Raw genomic sequence first — 16078 nt, forward strand, 5'->3', positions numbered from 1 at the left:
GTGTGTGTGTGTTGCGCGATGACAGGGGTATATTGGTGGCAAGAAGTGTCCTCTCACAGCGTTGCTCAGAATGTGCCTTAGCCGCCTCACAATTGACATCCTTGTGGTCGTTTACCTTCAGTTTTTTTATCCTTCCTTGGTCTTGAAATTAACTCTCTCTCTCTCTCTCTCTCTCTCTCTCTCTCTCTCTCTCTCTCTCTCTCTCTCTCTCTCTCTCTCTCTCATTTGTAATCATCTAACGATAATTTCCAAAAACATTTACTCTCCTTTATTTTTTCCAGTATCCATTGGAGTTTTTTTTTTTTTGTAATGATATATTTTATTTATTTACGAATTTATTTATTTATCTATTCATTTATCTATTTATTTATTTTTTTTGCGGTGACTCTCACTGAACAGTCGATGAGATGCTGTCACTCACCTGGTGGCAGCGAGAGACAACTCCCTAAACCCAGTGACCCGGTGTGACGTCACGACCATGGGGAGCCAGTCAGCAGGCGAGTTGCTTAGAACGCGAGGCAACCAACCTTTCAGAGCATTTACGAGAATTTTAGTATCAGTTAAAGCGGGTCTTGGATGGGAGCAGGCAGGGAAGAAAGAGAGGGAGGAGAGAGGATGGAGACAGCAGAGGGGAAGGAAGTGATGGAGATGGAAGGGAGAAGGGAGGAGGCATATGCAAATGAGATGCTTTTGGCAGGAACCTTGGAAGTCAGAGTCGTGAGATCTTGATTAATTAAGTCTGCTGGAAGGCTACCTGGACGCTTTATTGTTTGCTGCTGTTGTTACTGCTGTTGTTGTTGCTGCTGCCTCACGTTTTACAGAGCTTTGGAGGTTAAATACTTGCGAAACTCGGTCGTTTGAAACTAAGCTGATTTTTTTTTTTTTCCTGTCTTATCAGAAGGCGACATGTCCGAAGTGATAAAACAAACACGTAAAGACTCGCTCACTAATCGCTGTTTCGAGGACAAGGAAGGAAGAAAAGCGGAAAAGCGGAAAGGGAAGGAAAGGTGCGGCGGTGAGGCGAGTTCTCGTATGTTGTGTGTCATTGCTGGGTGAGGAAGATGAAGAGTGGGACAAGGACAGGGAAGGTAACTGCTTTTTATTGTCATTGTTCAGGTTGTTGTTGTCATCGTTGTTGTTGTTGTTGTTGTTGTTGTTGTTGTTGTTGTTGTTGTTTCTGTTGTTGTTTTTGTTTTGTTTTTTGTTGTTCTTGTTCCCTCTTTCTTACCAGTAGTGGGAGATACGTCGTCTCTTTACGGTACTGTTTAAACTTAACCCCTTCAGTACCATGACGTATTTCCATATTCATTCTGCTTACTATTTAGTGATTCTATACAGCTTCAGAAACTTGTGTGGGTGGATTAAAATAGTGAAGATTGCTTCCATTGATATTGTGACCTCCATAAAGCTTTACTTAGGTAAATAAAATCGTCTAATCACATAAAAAGATAATGACAAAAATGCGTTCTGGTACTGAAGGACTTAGACTAGCAATACAATATAGCGGTGGTGGTGGTGGTGGTGGTGGTGGTGACGGCAGTGACGGTGATCATATTAGTTGCAGTTACTTATTCTTCTTGCCGATACTGTTGTTATTGCCATTGCCATCATCATTGCTGTTATTCTCGTAGCAACAACAACAACAACAACAACAGCAACAGGAACAGGCGCAGTAATTATACGCACTTATTGAAATAGGAGTGGCATAATTTCCTTTCACCTTGCGAAATCATGCTCCCCTTCCCCCTTTGGCTTACCTTGCCCCGGGCGTTGCTCAGCTCGCTCCTAATTAGAAATACGCCCAGGTAAGCCCACTCACCTGGCGCTTTTGTTCCGGCGTGTGTTCCCTTTAATTGGTTTGCCTTCCATACATACGGCTGAGCCACGTCTTTGTCTGGCTTTTGTTAGGCCGACCTCCTTGAGCATGTATGAACCGAAGCAACATACACACAGACACACGCACACACACACACACACACACACACACACACACACACACACACACACACACACACACACACACACTCACACTCACACTCACATGCACATAAATTTTGCTCTTATATTCTTGTTTTGCTGTTTTCATTATGTATATATGTATAATGTGAGGCAATAAATTTACTTACACACACACACACACACACACACACACACACACACACACACACACACACACACACACACACACACACACACACACACAAAAGAAGGCCTGAGTTCAAGACCTAAGCGACCTCCTCATTGGTAGCCTCTCACCTGGCGGCAGTTAAGTACAGGATGGAAGTCCAAGGGTTGTGACCTCGCTGTCCTGGTTGTGTGGCGTGTGAATGGTCTCAGTCCTGCCCCCTGATTCATGGCTATGATCCCCGGAGCTCTCTTCGTCTGGATGGTTTGGGTGGCCAGAGACGATCTTTAGGTAAATAAATCGTGCACATATGTTTTTTTTCTTTGTTGTGTGTGTGTGTGTGCGTGTGTGTGTGTACGTGTGGTTATGTAAGAGGGAAACTGGACCAAGGGCAACAAAAACTGTGATTAAAAAAAATAAATAACCACTGTGGTGTCGGTCCTCAAATAGGTCGCAGGAAATGTGGTTAGAAAGGGACTCAGAGGATGGTAAAGGAGTGTATGTGTGTGTGTGTGTGTGTGTGTGTGTGTGTGTGTGTGTGTGTGTGTGTGTGTGTGTGTGTGTGTGTGTGTGTGTGTGTGTGTGTGTGTGTGTGTGTGTGTGTGTGTGTGTGTGTGTGTGTGTGTGTGTGTGTGTGTGTGTGTGTGTGTGTGTGTGTGTGTGTGTGTGTGTGTGTGTGTGTGTGTGTGTGTGTGTGTGTGTGTAGGTGGGATGATTTTTACTTACATTTCCTATCCATAGTACTTACTCCGGCGTCAGATTCAGTGCTACTAACTTAACTAACTAAAGTATTTCCCTAATTTAACCAGAGCAACTCACCTCCTTCATCGCAATTTTTCCTTGGTTGATCGTGTTCATATATTGAGTTGAACCTGTGATTTATTTTTTTAACCATGGACGGTGAGGTCATGAGAGGCGTGACGCTGAGCCATGACCTCCTCCTTGACCTGCATCCTACCTGGTGTGACCTCGCCTGCTTAACCTTTGCTTACTCCCTGCTTATCCTCATTTTTGGGAAAACTTGTTGTATATTTGTTTATTTATTATTTAACTTTTTCTCTCCTGATGTTTTGTCTTTCTCATTTTCATATTTAGTGCTTCAAAATTATATGGGTTTTTTTTTATCTGTTTTTCCTTTTTTTTTGGTAAAACTACTTACTTATACATTTATTTTATTTTTTCTTTACTTTTCTCTCCCAATGTTTTGTTTTTTTTCTTTTCATATTTAGTGCTTCAAGATTTTATGCATTTTTTTTTTCTCTCTGTCCTTTTTTTTTATATTGGGAAAACTATTTATACATTTTTATTATTTATTTTTTTTACTTTTCTCTCCCAATGCTTTATTTTCTTTCGTTTCAAATTTAGTGCTCTAAGATTTTATGCATTATTTCTTTTCTTTCTTTTCTCTCTGTTTATCCTTTTTTTTTTTTTGTTATTGGGAAAACCACTTATGCATCTATTTTTCTTTTTTTTCTTGTTTTCGTATTTAGTGCTTCAAGATTTTATGCATTATTCTTTTCTTTCTCTCTTTTTTTTTTATTCATATACTTCCACTTTCTCATCTTTATTGTTCCCATGCTACATTTATTTATTTTCCATCATTTTTCTCTCCTATGCTTTCTTTTTCTCGTTTTCATATTCAGTGCTTCAAGATTTCATACATCATAACTTTCTCTCCTATTTCTAGTCATATACTTACATTTTTTCATCATTATTGTTCCCATGCATTCTTTTCAATTTTTTTTTTTTTCCTCAAGTGATTTCCGACCTTTTTTTTTTGCGTCAGCTTGTGTTTTCGTCCTTTGTGTAGAGAGGAATGTTTATACTTACGCTTTTATTTATCAGCGTCCTCTGTGTGTGTCTGGTATTTGTTTTCCTTGTGGTCTATATTCTTCTTTATGTTGATTTTGGGGTGTGCTCTCTTAAACCTTTGCTGCATGTGCGTGTGTGTGTGTGTGTGTGTGTGTGTGTGTGTGTGTGTGTGTGTTTTTTTCACAGCTTTTTTTTTATCTATTTTATTATTCTGTACTCATTCATATTCTGTCTTCTCTTTTTTTCGTGTTTTTTTTATTTTATTGTCCTTGTAATTCATCTTCTGCATTTCCATCCTTAACGTTTATGATGCTTTAAGAATTATTTACATCACATTTTTCTTGTTCTTTTCTTTTGTCTTTTATCCTGAATTTTCGCTTTGCAGAAGATTAATGGCCACAGTTTTCACTATTTTAACCCCTTCAGTATTGGCACACATTTTTACCTTGAGTTTTGTGTGCCATTAGACCATTTTATTGACATAAGCCAGGGTCTATGGAGGGCAGAAGATTAATGGCCACAGTCTTCACTACTTTAACCCCTTCAGTACTGGGACACATTTTTATTCTCAATTTTCGCTTTTCCACTCCTCGTATAGACATCTTCCTATTTTATATGACCTATCTTTCAATCTCATCCTTCCCTTCTTATCTGCTCCTCCAGGGATACAAAAACAGCCATTATAAAAAATAAACAAGTATTATTTTATTATTTTATTAGAGTCTCTTACAGCGAATGTTTCTTTTTTTTTATATTTTTGTTATTTTTGTAATGGAGGACGAGGTGGTAATGGTAATGGTAGTTGAGATTTGGACCATGTTATGGGGTTACTTTTATGTAGCATGAGATAAATAGACAGACAGGTGTTCAGAGAGAGAGAGAGAGAGAGAGAGAGAGAGAGAGAGAGACAGACAGACAGACTGATTAATGAATAGCAAGATAGAAAAACGGATAGATACTAGCTAAAGATAGATAGATAGATAGATAGATAGATAGTTTCATAAGTAGTGAGTGTCAGTAAGTAGATAAGTAACCAGGTAGACATGATAGACCGTTGAATGAGAGAGAGAGAGAGAGAGAGAGAGAGAGAGAGAGAGAGAGAGAGAGAGAGAGAGAGAAAGTCAAGATATTAATGTAACTACTTAAAAAGCCTTGTTGTCAATCAAGTGGTTTGCATCGAGTGTCAAGTTATGGCTACAAGTTATATGAAGCAGGAAAAAAAAAAAAATCTCTTCCCTCTCTCTTGTTACTTTTTTCTCCCTCTTGCCCTCTCCCTCTCTTTTCCCCTCACTCCTTTCTTCTGCAGGAGGAAAGGATGCAGGTCATAAAAGTAAGACTAATTATTGTGATTATCAGGTTGTGAAGACACTTTGGAATCTGTTGGGTGTATTTATGGGACTTTATCTGACATCTTCTCCATTTAACTTCTAAAGATTGTGTTGAGTGAGTGAATAGTACTGTTGGTTTGGTTTGCTTGGGGAGTGCGTGAGAGGGATCGAGGAAGGGGAAAGGAGAATCTAAGTAATGGCCACGTCAGCTACCCTGATCGTGTAGCTTTTTATTGTTTGCCTTATCTTGCCTCTCACTACACCATCAGCCTCATCTTGTTTTGTTACACACACAGAGAGGGAGAGAAAATACATGGTTACGTTCATATCTCCGGGGACCGACAGTCTTACATACACACACTCATGTCCCCACCTCAAGGAATACACACGAACGTATATGTATATATATATTTATATTTATATTTATATAAATCTCATTCATAAATTATTAAAGTTACAACCGACATCATTGCACGAGACAGAAGTTTAAAACACATGACGTCATGAGAATATAAACCGAGAATGAAGGACAAGAACGAACAGATAAAATGTAGGAAACACAAACAGACGGACAGACAGACAGACAGACAGACAGACAGACAGACGCTAGGGCTCCATGCTGTGCTGGTGGCCGCGTCATCAGGTACCGGAGTGGGGAGGCACCGGCGAGCGGGGGGCGGCACGGCTGGGCTCCTGAACTCTCGTTACTACCATTATTGTTGTTTTCTTTTGTAAGGATACTTAGATTATGACTCGATGTGGCTTTTGTCCTGGACCAAGAGGCGGCCAGGCGGGAAGGGGTGCCAGTGATACAAGGGAGGCACCCCTCCCCCGCATATTATCATTATCATTGTCACCATTATCGTCAGCAGCAGTGCGGTGCCGCCCGCCCGGCAGGGCCATCCAGGAGATGGCGAAGCAGGAAGATAAATTGTTAAAAACCTTAATCTTGATTATATTTCTATTTTTGACAGTTTTAACTGCAGTAAATGAATGAGCACGAGATACAAGCGAACATTAGACTGACGTGAGGGCGAGCGAGCACTACACACTACGCTACCCACAATGCACTTCATTAAGGACTAGTATCACAAGGGCCGGGGCAGGGCTGAGGCGCCGCTGGTTATTGTCAGTGTTATTATTGTGTTCCGGGCTAGCAGACTATCTCCCCGCGGCCGATAGGCTTTATTGTCAGGCTTGCCGCCCGAGGAGGGGGTTCACCGCCCCTGCCCCGCCCTCAGAACCTCTAGGGGGGCAAAGGGTTAATGAACACTAATTCACTCATGAATGTGCTTAAGGACTACCAGAGGTTGTTGTATCCTTTATGGGCGACAAAGAGGCCTGGTGAAGGGAGAATGTAGGACCTCGTGACCCTGTGAGGCTCCCGGTGGGGATGTCCGCCCACTGAGGCTTGAGGGCGTCAGGGAGCAGATGGACGCTGGGCACCTGTGTGGCTGCAGCGGAAGGGTGGCTGGGCGTCCGGGTCATGGGGAGGCGGTGTTGAAGTCCCTAGGCGGCCGGGCGTGGCTCGGCTCGGCGCCCCGCCAGGAGGGTCTGGTCCGGTGTCACTCCTGGGCAGGTGACCTTTGAGCCCTTGTTGGTGAGGCGGTACATGTCTGGCGCCTCGCAGACCCCGCGGCGCGGGACCCTTGCTCCACAACTGGATATAGACGCCTCGGTAACTAGTCTTCATCTTGCCCCGCCCCGCCCCTCCCCGCCCCGTCACTCCCTGCATAGCCTCTAGCAGCTTCCGGAGAAGCATGGAAGGCAAGGGGCGGGGAGGAAAAAGATATTGATATTGTCAAAATTAATTCTACATTTGAGATACAGATGGCGGCGAGGCTCCTCACCCCGTCCATTGCTCCACGTACAGTCTGTCCGTCGCCGTGGTGCACGCAGGCACTCGCACACACGTGCTCGCATGCATGCATGCACACACGCACGCACGCACGCACGCACGCACCACACACGCACCCTAACACACACACACACACACACACACACACACACACACACACACACACACACACACACACACACACACACACACACTCGATAAACGAATGAAAACATATCTGGAATAAGTCTTTTCTCTCTAAAGTAAGAAACACAAAGTGGACATGATATATACATCTGACCTCACGTCGGTCCGAGAACACAAGCACCTTAACTGACATACAGGTGTGTCCCGCTGGAACACCCGCCGAGGGAGCCGCCAGACCCGTCCTGCCCTGCATTCTTGTCCTCGCAGAGGCGGGGGCGGCGGCGGCGGCGGGAACACCACAACACAACACTTAGTAATCATTATGAACTATGAGTCTAATGAGTCAAACTAGAGCGCGGAGGAATCCCCCTAATTATTTGCTCTCCAATATCTCCTCCTACTCCTACGTCTCCAATAGCCAGGTTTTCCCGCACCGCCCACACATGAGCGCACACACGTTCGCACGCACGCACATGCCCGTCCGCTCCCACACAAGCCCGCGAGCTACTGGGCGCCTGGGTCATCCTGTCAGTGTGCAGGACTTGATAAACGAGTTGGTGTGTTTTTCCTTCAGATCTGCCTGATGCTCCTCCTGATATTCCTCTTCCTCCTCTTACTTATCTTCCTCCTCCTCCTCCTCCTCCTGTGGATGTGGATTTTATTTCCTAATTAAGACGAGATACAGAGGACAGGAGAGGAAGGCAGCGGTACCGAGGGTGTGCGGGGGATGTGCGAGGCAGGCCAGGGTGTGGCGTGTCTGCCGCGCCTCGCGTGGGGTCATATCGGGTGGGAGTGCCCGGGGGAGTCCTCACTCTTGTGGCCGTCCATTACCCTAATGAAACAGTAGCTCCGGGAATTACGGGGTGGGGGATGAAGGGAGGCGATAAGGGGGATGGGAAAGAGGGAAGGAATGAGAAGAAAGGCCGTGCGTGTCATGGCCCTCTCCCTTCCTTCTACCACTTCTCTCCCTCCTCCTCCTCCCACAGCCTTTCTCCCCTTCAGGCATATGGCATTGGCGTGGAGCAAACTAACCCTTAGGGACACTCGCCATAAGGCCCACGAGGGATGGCACCCGGACTAGTTTTCTCGTTTCAGGGTAATATAATTTTTCTCTTAATATAAAAAGCTGCTGACTAAGTCCTGAAAGTGTAGTCACGTCCAGGCTTATGCTCTGTAATTCTACTCGTACGTTTGTATATCTTTTAGATTTTATTTATAATCTATGTTGTACATGTGACTAAAGAGAGAGGAAATAGCACGAAGTCGTTCACTCTATATAATATATTCTGATAAATGTTTTACTATGGCACTCTGTGAGCAAACAGTGTCTTTCTAATATACACGGTAAAACTAAGTTGCAATAGTAGACTCTAGACTCTACGCTCCCGTGAAGCAACGCCGACAACAGTTCCCCTGGTCGTCAGCAGCTTTACACATTCGTCCCCACCCTGGGCGTTCGTTCCTCGACGCGTGCGAGGAACGACGAGAGCGTGAATCCTCGGGTGAATACTCCCATACTCCCATCTGACCTGCCCTCTCAGTGTGTGTGTGTGTGTGTGTGTGTGTGTGTGTGTGTGTGTGTGTGTGTGTGTATGACGGACACCTAAATTTTTCTTCCCCTTTCAATTAACCTTGTCTGCTGTTCCACTTGACCTGTGGTGCAAGCAGTGTACCGCGGCGGCAACTTGCTCTTAGCTTTAGTTTTGCTTTTGTTGATTTAGTTTGAGTGTGTGTGTTTATGGTGACACAGCGGGGGAGGCACGCCGCGCTGAGTGCCCGGCGTGGTTGCGCTAGTGTGCGAGGAGGTGGAAACTGGCGTGAGAGGAGAACGAAGAGTTTGGTGAAGAAGAGAAGGAATGGATCGGGGAGACAGAAGAATGAAAAGTAAGAGAAGAGTGAGGAGGAGGAGGAGGAGGAGGAGGAGAAGGAAAACGTAGGATTATGTTATGGTTATATTGGATGTTGACGATGTGCGTGGTTTTTGAGTAAAGTGCAGGGAAAGTGTGGGCTGGGAACACGAGACAAAGTGAGTGTAGTTAGGCCAGGTGGAGTGACATGATTCGCTTTATTTCGTGCAATACTTGATTCCCCATCCCAGTCATCACCGCTAAGTGTACCGAGTCTCCTTAAATGATAATGGGTAGCCGAGCGGGACAAGGCAGGGTAGGGGCAAGGTTGGGCGTATGTGTGGGCGGGGCGGGGAGGGGCGGGGCGGAGCGGGAGGGCGGTGGTAGGGGTCTCCTGGTAACTTGGGTCAGGCCAGGGTGTCGCCCCCTAACCTTTGTACACCGAATAAGTATATACAGCGTGGGCGTGTGGGCGTGCAGGTGGCTACACACTCACGTGCCGCTTCATGTGAAGACTGAGGTGGTCAGAACGGGAGAAGGCGCGCTCGCATAACCTGCACTGGAAGGGTCGGTCTCCCGTGTGCTTGCGAAGATGTCGAGTCAGTTCATCGGACCGCGCGAACTTCCAGCCGCATCCCTTCCAGTGGCACATGTACGGCTTCTCCCCCGTGTGGGTCCGCAGGTGCGCCTTTAGATGCGACGACTTGGTGTAGGTTTTGTGGCAGCCCGGGTGTTGGCAGGTGTGGGCCGTGATCTTCTTCCTCCCTGTGGGTTTCTTTGTCACCTTGGGCTCGGGTTCATCTGGCGGGGGTGGTGCCGGCGGCTCACGGTTCGTTTGCTTGCTGCGGTCCGAGTCTGTAAGAGTGAGCGCCTGACAGGAAGGGGCCGTGGTCACTGGTGTGGAGAGCAGCTCGGATAGGTTTGGGGAGGAGGGTGGCGTCATGACCTTCACAAGAGTCTGTAGAGTCTGGTTTGCGATTGCTTGAGTGTTGAGGGGCGCGCTTCCCGCCATGTGGGTCACACAGCCCGACACTCGCACGCCTGGGGGCAGCTCTTCATTGTCGGGTGAGGCGGGAGGAGACATCTGGCCGTGCGTGTACGTGACCTGTGTTACGCCCTGGATGCCCGGCGGCCGCTGGGCAGTGTGGGCTGTCGGGGCACAAATCGTTGCAGCAACGCCCTCCCCTGTTTGGTTTTGGTGCATCTGGTGTTGGGCGTTGATGACGGCGGACACAGGCGGCAGGGTGGTGCTGAACGTGGTGGAGGTGAGGGCGCGAGGCTGCAGGAGTGTGATGGATGGCAGCTTGGCAGGCGCCTCGAGGGTCGGGAACTGGAACTGCTGGGGTGGGTCCTGGCGGGGTGGCGGAGCGGAGTTGGGGTCACCGCAGTAGTGACCTTCGGCTGCCTCCTTTACCAGAGCATCCAGGTCCACGAATTCTTCTTCTGCCTCTATCATGGCGGGTCCGTCTATCACGCTCGCGGTATACTGCGGCCGACTGACCTCTTCTACATGGGCCTCCACATCCAGAGTCTCTATGTAGGAGTGGTAGGGTGAGGCGTACTGGCCCGGGTAGTGGGTGTCCATGGGAGTGGCAGGGGAAGCGCCTCGGTAGTGGTGCCTGTCGTCGCTAGGCACATGGTAGCCGCCCTGACTCTCATCGCCCCCCATGCCGCTCATCATGTGCTCACCAGGGGGGCAGTAGGAGGACGAGTAGTGGATGGAGTGCGGCCGGGGAGAAGGGGAAGCCACCAACGCTTGATGCAAGATGGAGGGCATCTCAGGCAGGGAGGAAGGAGAAAAGATGGTCGTGGAGGAGGAGGACGTTGTGGAGGTGGTGGTAGGAGGGGCGAGAGCCTCCTGGTGGTAGGTGACGTGCTCGGTATCCCCCAGGAGCACCGTCTCGATGTCCTGCCACATCTGTTGAGGAAAAAGGGACTTATTTTAGCGACGGACATCCTCCCATAAACACGCCACCAACACATTATACTTGAATAAAGCTAGATAAAAGAATTTACTTATAACTCCTAGACCTCCTTGCTCCTTCACACACAAACACTTTTGAAATCAGCATATACCCGAATAAACAACAACATACGTCCAAGTCATGTGTGAATGTGATAATGTATGCTGCCTCGTATGTAAATTGGCACTTATGAATGTTTGTGTTAGGCCTTTTATCATCATTGCTCTCTCCCGCGCCTTGATGCAGCGGAGATGAGATAAGATGACGATAACTGACTTGCATCCTCCTCTGTTCCTTTACCGCCTCATAGAAACCTGCATTATGTGGGGAAGGTGGGCACTCCTCATCACCTCCTGCACACACACGCGTCAATATGCCGCCCTTAACTTCCTCATGAATCTTCTCCCTTACTGCTTGTTAGAGAGAGAGAGAGAGAGAGAGAGAGAGAGAGAGAGAGAGAGAGAGAGAGAGAGAGAGAGAGAGAGAATAGGAAAAATTAAAAAAGTGAGGTTGCATTTTTTATTGTGTGTGGGTCTGTTGTTTGAAATACCTGTTGGCGCAAAGGTGGTTAGATAAATAAGACGAGAAGCATTGTAAACGTCAACTTCATGTGAAAATCAGTGCATAGATGCCACTCACTCCTATCGCGTGTGTCTGCAAATTTGTGTGAACTGTTTCACCGTCCCTGTGTGTGCGTGGGAGGTGAGAAACAGTGGCGCCGATTTGAGCAGCATGTGTTAAAAGTGACGATAATAAAACTGGCAATGAAATATATGTATAGTGCAATAATATGTGTGTGTGTGTGTGTGTGTGTGTGTGTGTGTGTGTGTGTGTGTGTGTGAGTTGATTTTTTTCGTTAATTTTTTCATTACATCTTTTTTTTTTTTTGACTTCGAAGAAAATTGAAATAGGTGAAAATAGTAAGGATAAAGACAAGAATCTGCCTTTTTGCCTTAGACTGATGGATAAATGAAGAACATAGATAAATACATACAGACAGACAGACATACATGCATACTCTATCAACCGAAAACCTTGGAAATCACTCGCTCACATCTTTAAAATAATAAAAATAAGAAAAAGAAAAAAACAAATACCTTACATTAAAACTATGTAGCTCAAATACCCAACGCTAAAAGAAGGAGGAGAAGGAGGCGGCAATTCCCTTCACTTTAATGTATTCCAGTGGTCCTTATATCATGTAACCTTATAAACAATCCGAGCCTTTCGCTGCTGCCCACATTCAGATCCCATTCCCTTAAGGGTGCTGCCTCCTCCGTTGACCCAGTGTAGAAAAAGAATTATATATGGTTGCCTAATTAACACATCGGTAAATTTGATAAAGGACGCTGAGTACTTCATTGGAAAAACTTAATTGTCTCATAAATCAAGGTGTTTCTCCCCAAGAGGCGGCCGGGGTCTTTTAATTTCTACCTATGATAAGTTTATTAACGTTCCTCCTTCTTTCTTCCTCGTTCCTCCTCCTGCTCACCTGTTGATTACTTTTATTGATTTACCGGTCGGCATGTTGTATTTCGCCACCGCACGTTAGGCATTGAAGGAAAGTAAGGTCCAGGTTCCATATCAAAGTTTATCTCGTTATCTTGGTTTATTTTTACACCGTCCGTCCCGCTATCACTACCATCACTACTTGTACCGTTTCCCTTACAATACTCTCTCTCTCTCTCTCTCTCTCTCTCTCTCTCTCTCTCTCTCTCTCTCTCTCTCTCTCTCTCTCTCTCTCTCTCTCTCTCTCTCTCGTCGTGCTTTGTCCTTTTTGTTTACCTGACAGCTCTCACCTGATATCAATTAACCTGCCATGCACACCTTCCCCTTGATGCTCGCAAACCCACCTGACACATCCTCTTCCTTCCTTCCTTTCTTCCTTCCTCCCTCCCTTCCTCCCTCCCTCGCTCCCGCCTCCTCCTCATTCACGATGCAAAAATGCTAAATATATGTCGCATTGTGTTTGGTTTTTACCCCCACCATGCATTGCACCTTTTAAGCACTATTGCCACCACATGATGTACACTCTTGATAGCCTCAGATGCCCCTCTCACTTCTATCACACTCCTCATCCTCTCTCTCTCTCTCTCTCTCCCTTTAGCTCTCGTTCTCGTTCAGACACACTTAGGTAAACAATAGGTCTCACGGATTTACGAGATGTGTTCCTGGGTTTATTTTCCTTGCTCGTAATGTTTGTGTTGTCTTGTGTGTGTGTGCGTGTGTGTGTGTGTGTGTGTGTGTGTGTGTGTGTGTGTGTGTGTGTGTGTGTGTGTGTGTGTGTGTGTGTGTGTGTTGTATTTTGTGCTTTGTGATTACTGCGTGTTTGTTCTGTGTGTTCTGTTTTGTTTTGTTTTGTTTTTCATTTTTCTATCTTTATTTTTTTTTCTCCATTTTTCATTGTGTGATTGTGGTTGTGTTGTCAGCTTTTTTTTTTTTTCCTTTCTTTTCTCTCTTTTTCTTCTCTTTCTGTCTCTCTCTCTTTCTTCTCTCTCCGTTTTATTTTCTCATGTCTAATTTTCCTCCTTCTCTTTTTTATCTCTTCTTTTCTGCTTCCGTCATGTAATATTTTTTTTCGTGTTTGCTTATTTTTCTTATTTTTATTTCTTCCGTATTTTTTCTCATTCTTTTCCATAGTTCTACTCGAATCTTACTCTTCCTCCTCCTCCTCCTCCTCCTCCTCCTCCTCCTCCTCCTCCTCCTCCTCCTCCTCCTCCTCCTCCTCTTCCTCCTCTTCCTCCTCCTCCTCCTCCTCCTCCTCCCTCCTCCATGTTCTTCACCCTCTGTTCCTATTCCCTATTGTTCTCTTACATCCTCTCCTTTTCTTCCTCATTTGCATTCCCAGCCTTTCTTCTCTTTATTTATTTTCTTCTACGTCTTCTTTTGTTCCTTCTTTCTGTATGTGCGAGAGAGAGAGAGAGAGAGAGAGAGAGAGAGAGGAGTGAGGGAAGAGGAAGAGGGATAACACTTATTTTTCTCTTCTTATCAGTCTTTGTTACTCTTTTCGTTGTTTTGGGGTTTATCTTCGTGGTTTGTGGTGGGATCAGTCATGCCACCTAACGTGTCTCTAATACATATCCCCAGCCTCTCTGTCTGTGGCTATCTTCATTCCTATCGCTGCTTGACGTGCTACTGTGTGTGTCTCTCTCTCTCTCTCTCTCTCTCTCTCTCTCTCTCTCTCTCTCTCTCTCTCTCTCTCTCTCTCTCTCTCTCTCGAAGGCATACTAAGGCGTAGAACAATAAATCAGACTAATGACTATGTTGAGAAGTGCAAGGCAGAATGTGTATGTGTGTGTGTGTGTGTGTGTGTGTGTGTGTGTGTGTGTGTGTGTGTGTGTGTGTGTGTGTGTGAGAGAGAGAGAGAGAGAGAGAGAGAGAGAGAGAGAGAGAGAGAGAGAGAGAAATAAAGCATGAATTTTGCAGTGTATAGGAATAAACATTTAGGCATTGGAAATATTATAAAACAGTAATAGTAGTAATAGTAGTAGAAGTAGTAGTCTTGGTAGTTGTAGTAGTAGTAGTAGTGGTAGTAGTGGTAGTAACTGTAGTAGTAGAAGTAACAGTAGTAGTAGAAGTAATAGTAGTAGTAGTAGTAGTAGTAGTAGTAGTAGTAGTAGTAGTAGCAGTAGTAGTAATAACAGCAGTAGAAGTAGTATTAGCAGTAGTAGTAGTAATAATAGTAGTAGTAATAATAGTAGTAGTAGTAGTAGTAGTAGTAGTAGTAGTAGTAGTAGTAGTAGTAGTAACCAAGCAGTAGCGAAGCCTGCAAGCACAAATTCACCCTCTGCCCGTCACCCTGAGGCAAGAGAGCGAACACACACCTGGTCTAACGAAGCGTATCGCAACGGACCTCACCTGCAGCGTTGCTAATTAACAGGTGTGCGTCTGCCTCCTTGTCACCCTCCCCATTAATCTCTGTCTCTTATCTCATGCCTCTTTATGGCGTATTTAATCACTCCCCCCCCAAGCCTGTTAAGTAATGTAATCCCAACATATGTTAACCTTTTACTTTTCTTTTGATTTTTTCCTAGTTAGAATTGTTGTTTGGGTCTCTCTCTCTCTCTCTCTCTCTCTCTCTCTCTCTCTCTCTCTCTCTCTCTCTCTCTCTCTCTCTCTCTCTCTCTCTCTCTCTCTCTCTCTCTCTCTCTCTCTCTCTCTCTCTCTCTCTCTCTCTCTCTCTCGTGTTCTGCAGTAGTGTCTCCGTGATAGTCCCAGTAACTGTTCTATTATTTTTTTCCTTTTTTTTAACTTTTTTCTTTCCTTCATCAACTTGAAATTGTCGTTTTTTTGTCTTTTTTTTTTGTGTGTGTGTCGTGTCCTGCATTAGTGGTGTTGTGATAATCTCAACATCTGTTTTAATCTTTTATCTTTAACTTTTTACTTTTTCTTCCCTTCATCTGCTTGGAATTGTCGTTTTTCTGTCTTTTTTTTTGTGCATTTTTTTTTTTTTTTGTCTTTCGTGTTCTGCAGGAGTGGTGTTGTCGTGTTGATCAGCGGCAGTAGTGAGAGCAGTATCAGGTTATTGCTCTTTATTCTCTCTCTTTACTCTGCCAGGTTTAGTTAAAGGAACGAGCGTACTATTCATGTCGGTGTCAAAAGTAAATTGGGTAACCACGCAGGGATGATGAGAATGTAATGGGGCTGGCTGGCTTCCTCTCTTCTCTTCTCCTCCCTTCTCTTCCCTTGCCTTCCCTCCTCTCGTGCTCCATTGATTCCCGACCCCCAAATTCCGTCTCGTTTGAAATTATGCATCAGATAAAAATGTTGGAGTCGTGGGTAAATGATTATACTGATTTTTATGCATGTGCCTCAGTGGTCCCGTGCAATTTTCTATACTTAATACTAATTCACTTTTATAGAACCATGTTTTTACTCCGTTTTCTTTTCCTGTGTTTATTTCTCGAGGGTGGACTCCCATATTTTTATTCTATCTTAAAGTAGCAGGTGTTGATTCAATCTGTTTGTCTGTCTGTCTGTCTGTCTGTCTGTCTGTCTCTGTCTGTCTGTCTGTCTGT

The 16078-nt window shown here is 45.3% G+C and overlaps 1 protein-coding gene across 1 annotated transcript in view; it reads right to left on the minus strand.

The window, feature by feature from the left end:
• Positions 1 to 4617: 4617 nt before the first annotated feature.
• Positions 4618 to 16078, minus strand: part of LOC123499537 (Krueppel-like factor 2) — a 229841-nt gene continuing 218380 nt past the window's right edge. The window contains exon 2 of the mRNA XM_045247640.1: positions 4618 to 11014. Within this exon, the coding sequence (XP_045103575.1) occupies positions 9581 to 11014 (1434 nt within the window). The 3' untranslated portion in view covers positions 4618 to 9580. The remainder of the gene's footprint in view (positions 11015 to 16078) is intronic.

Source organism: Portunus trituberculatus, chromosome 50 (genome assembly GCF_017591435.1).
Source record: "Portunus trituberculatus isolate SZX2019 chromosome 50, ASM1759143v1, whole genome shotgun sequence".
In the NCBI taxonomy this organism is placed as follows: domain Eukaryota; kingdom Metazoa; phylum Arthropoda; class Malacostraca; order Decapoda; family Portunidae; genus Portunus; species Portunus trituberculatus.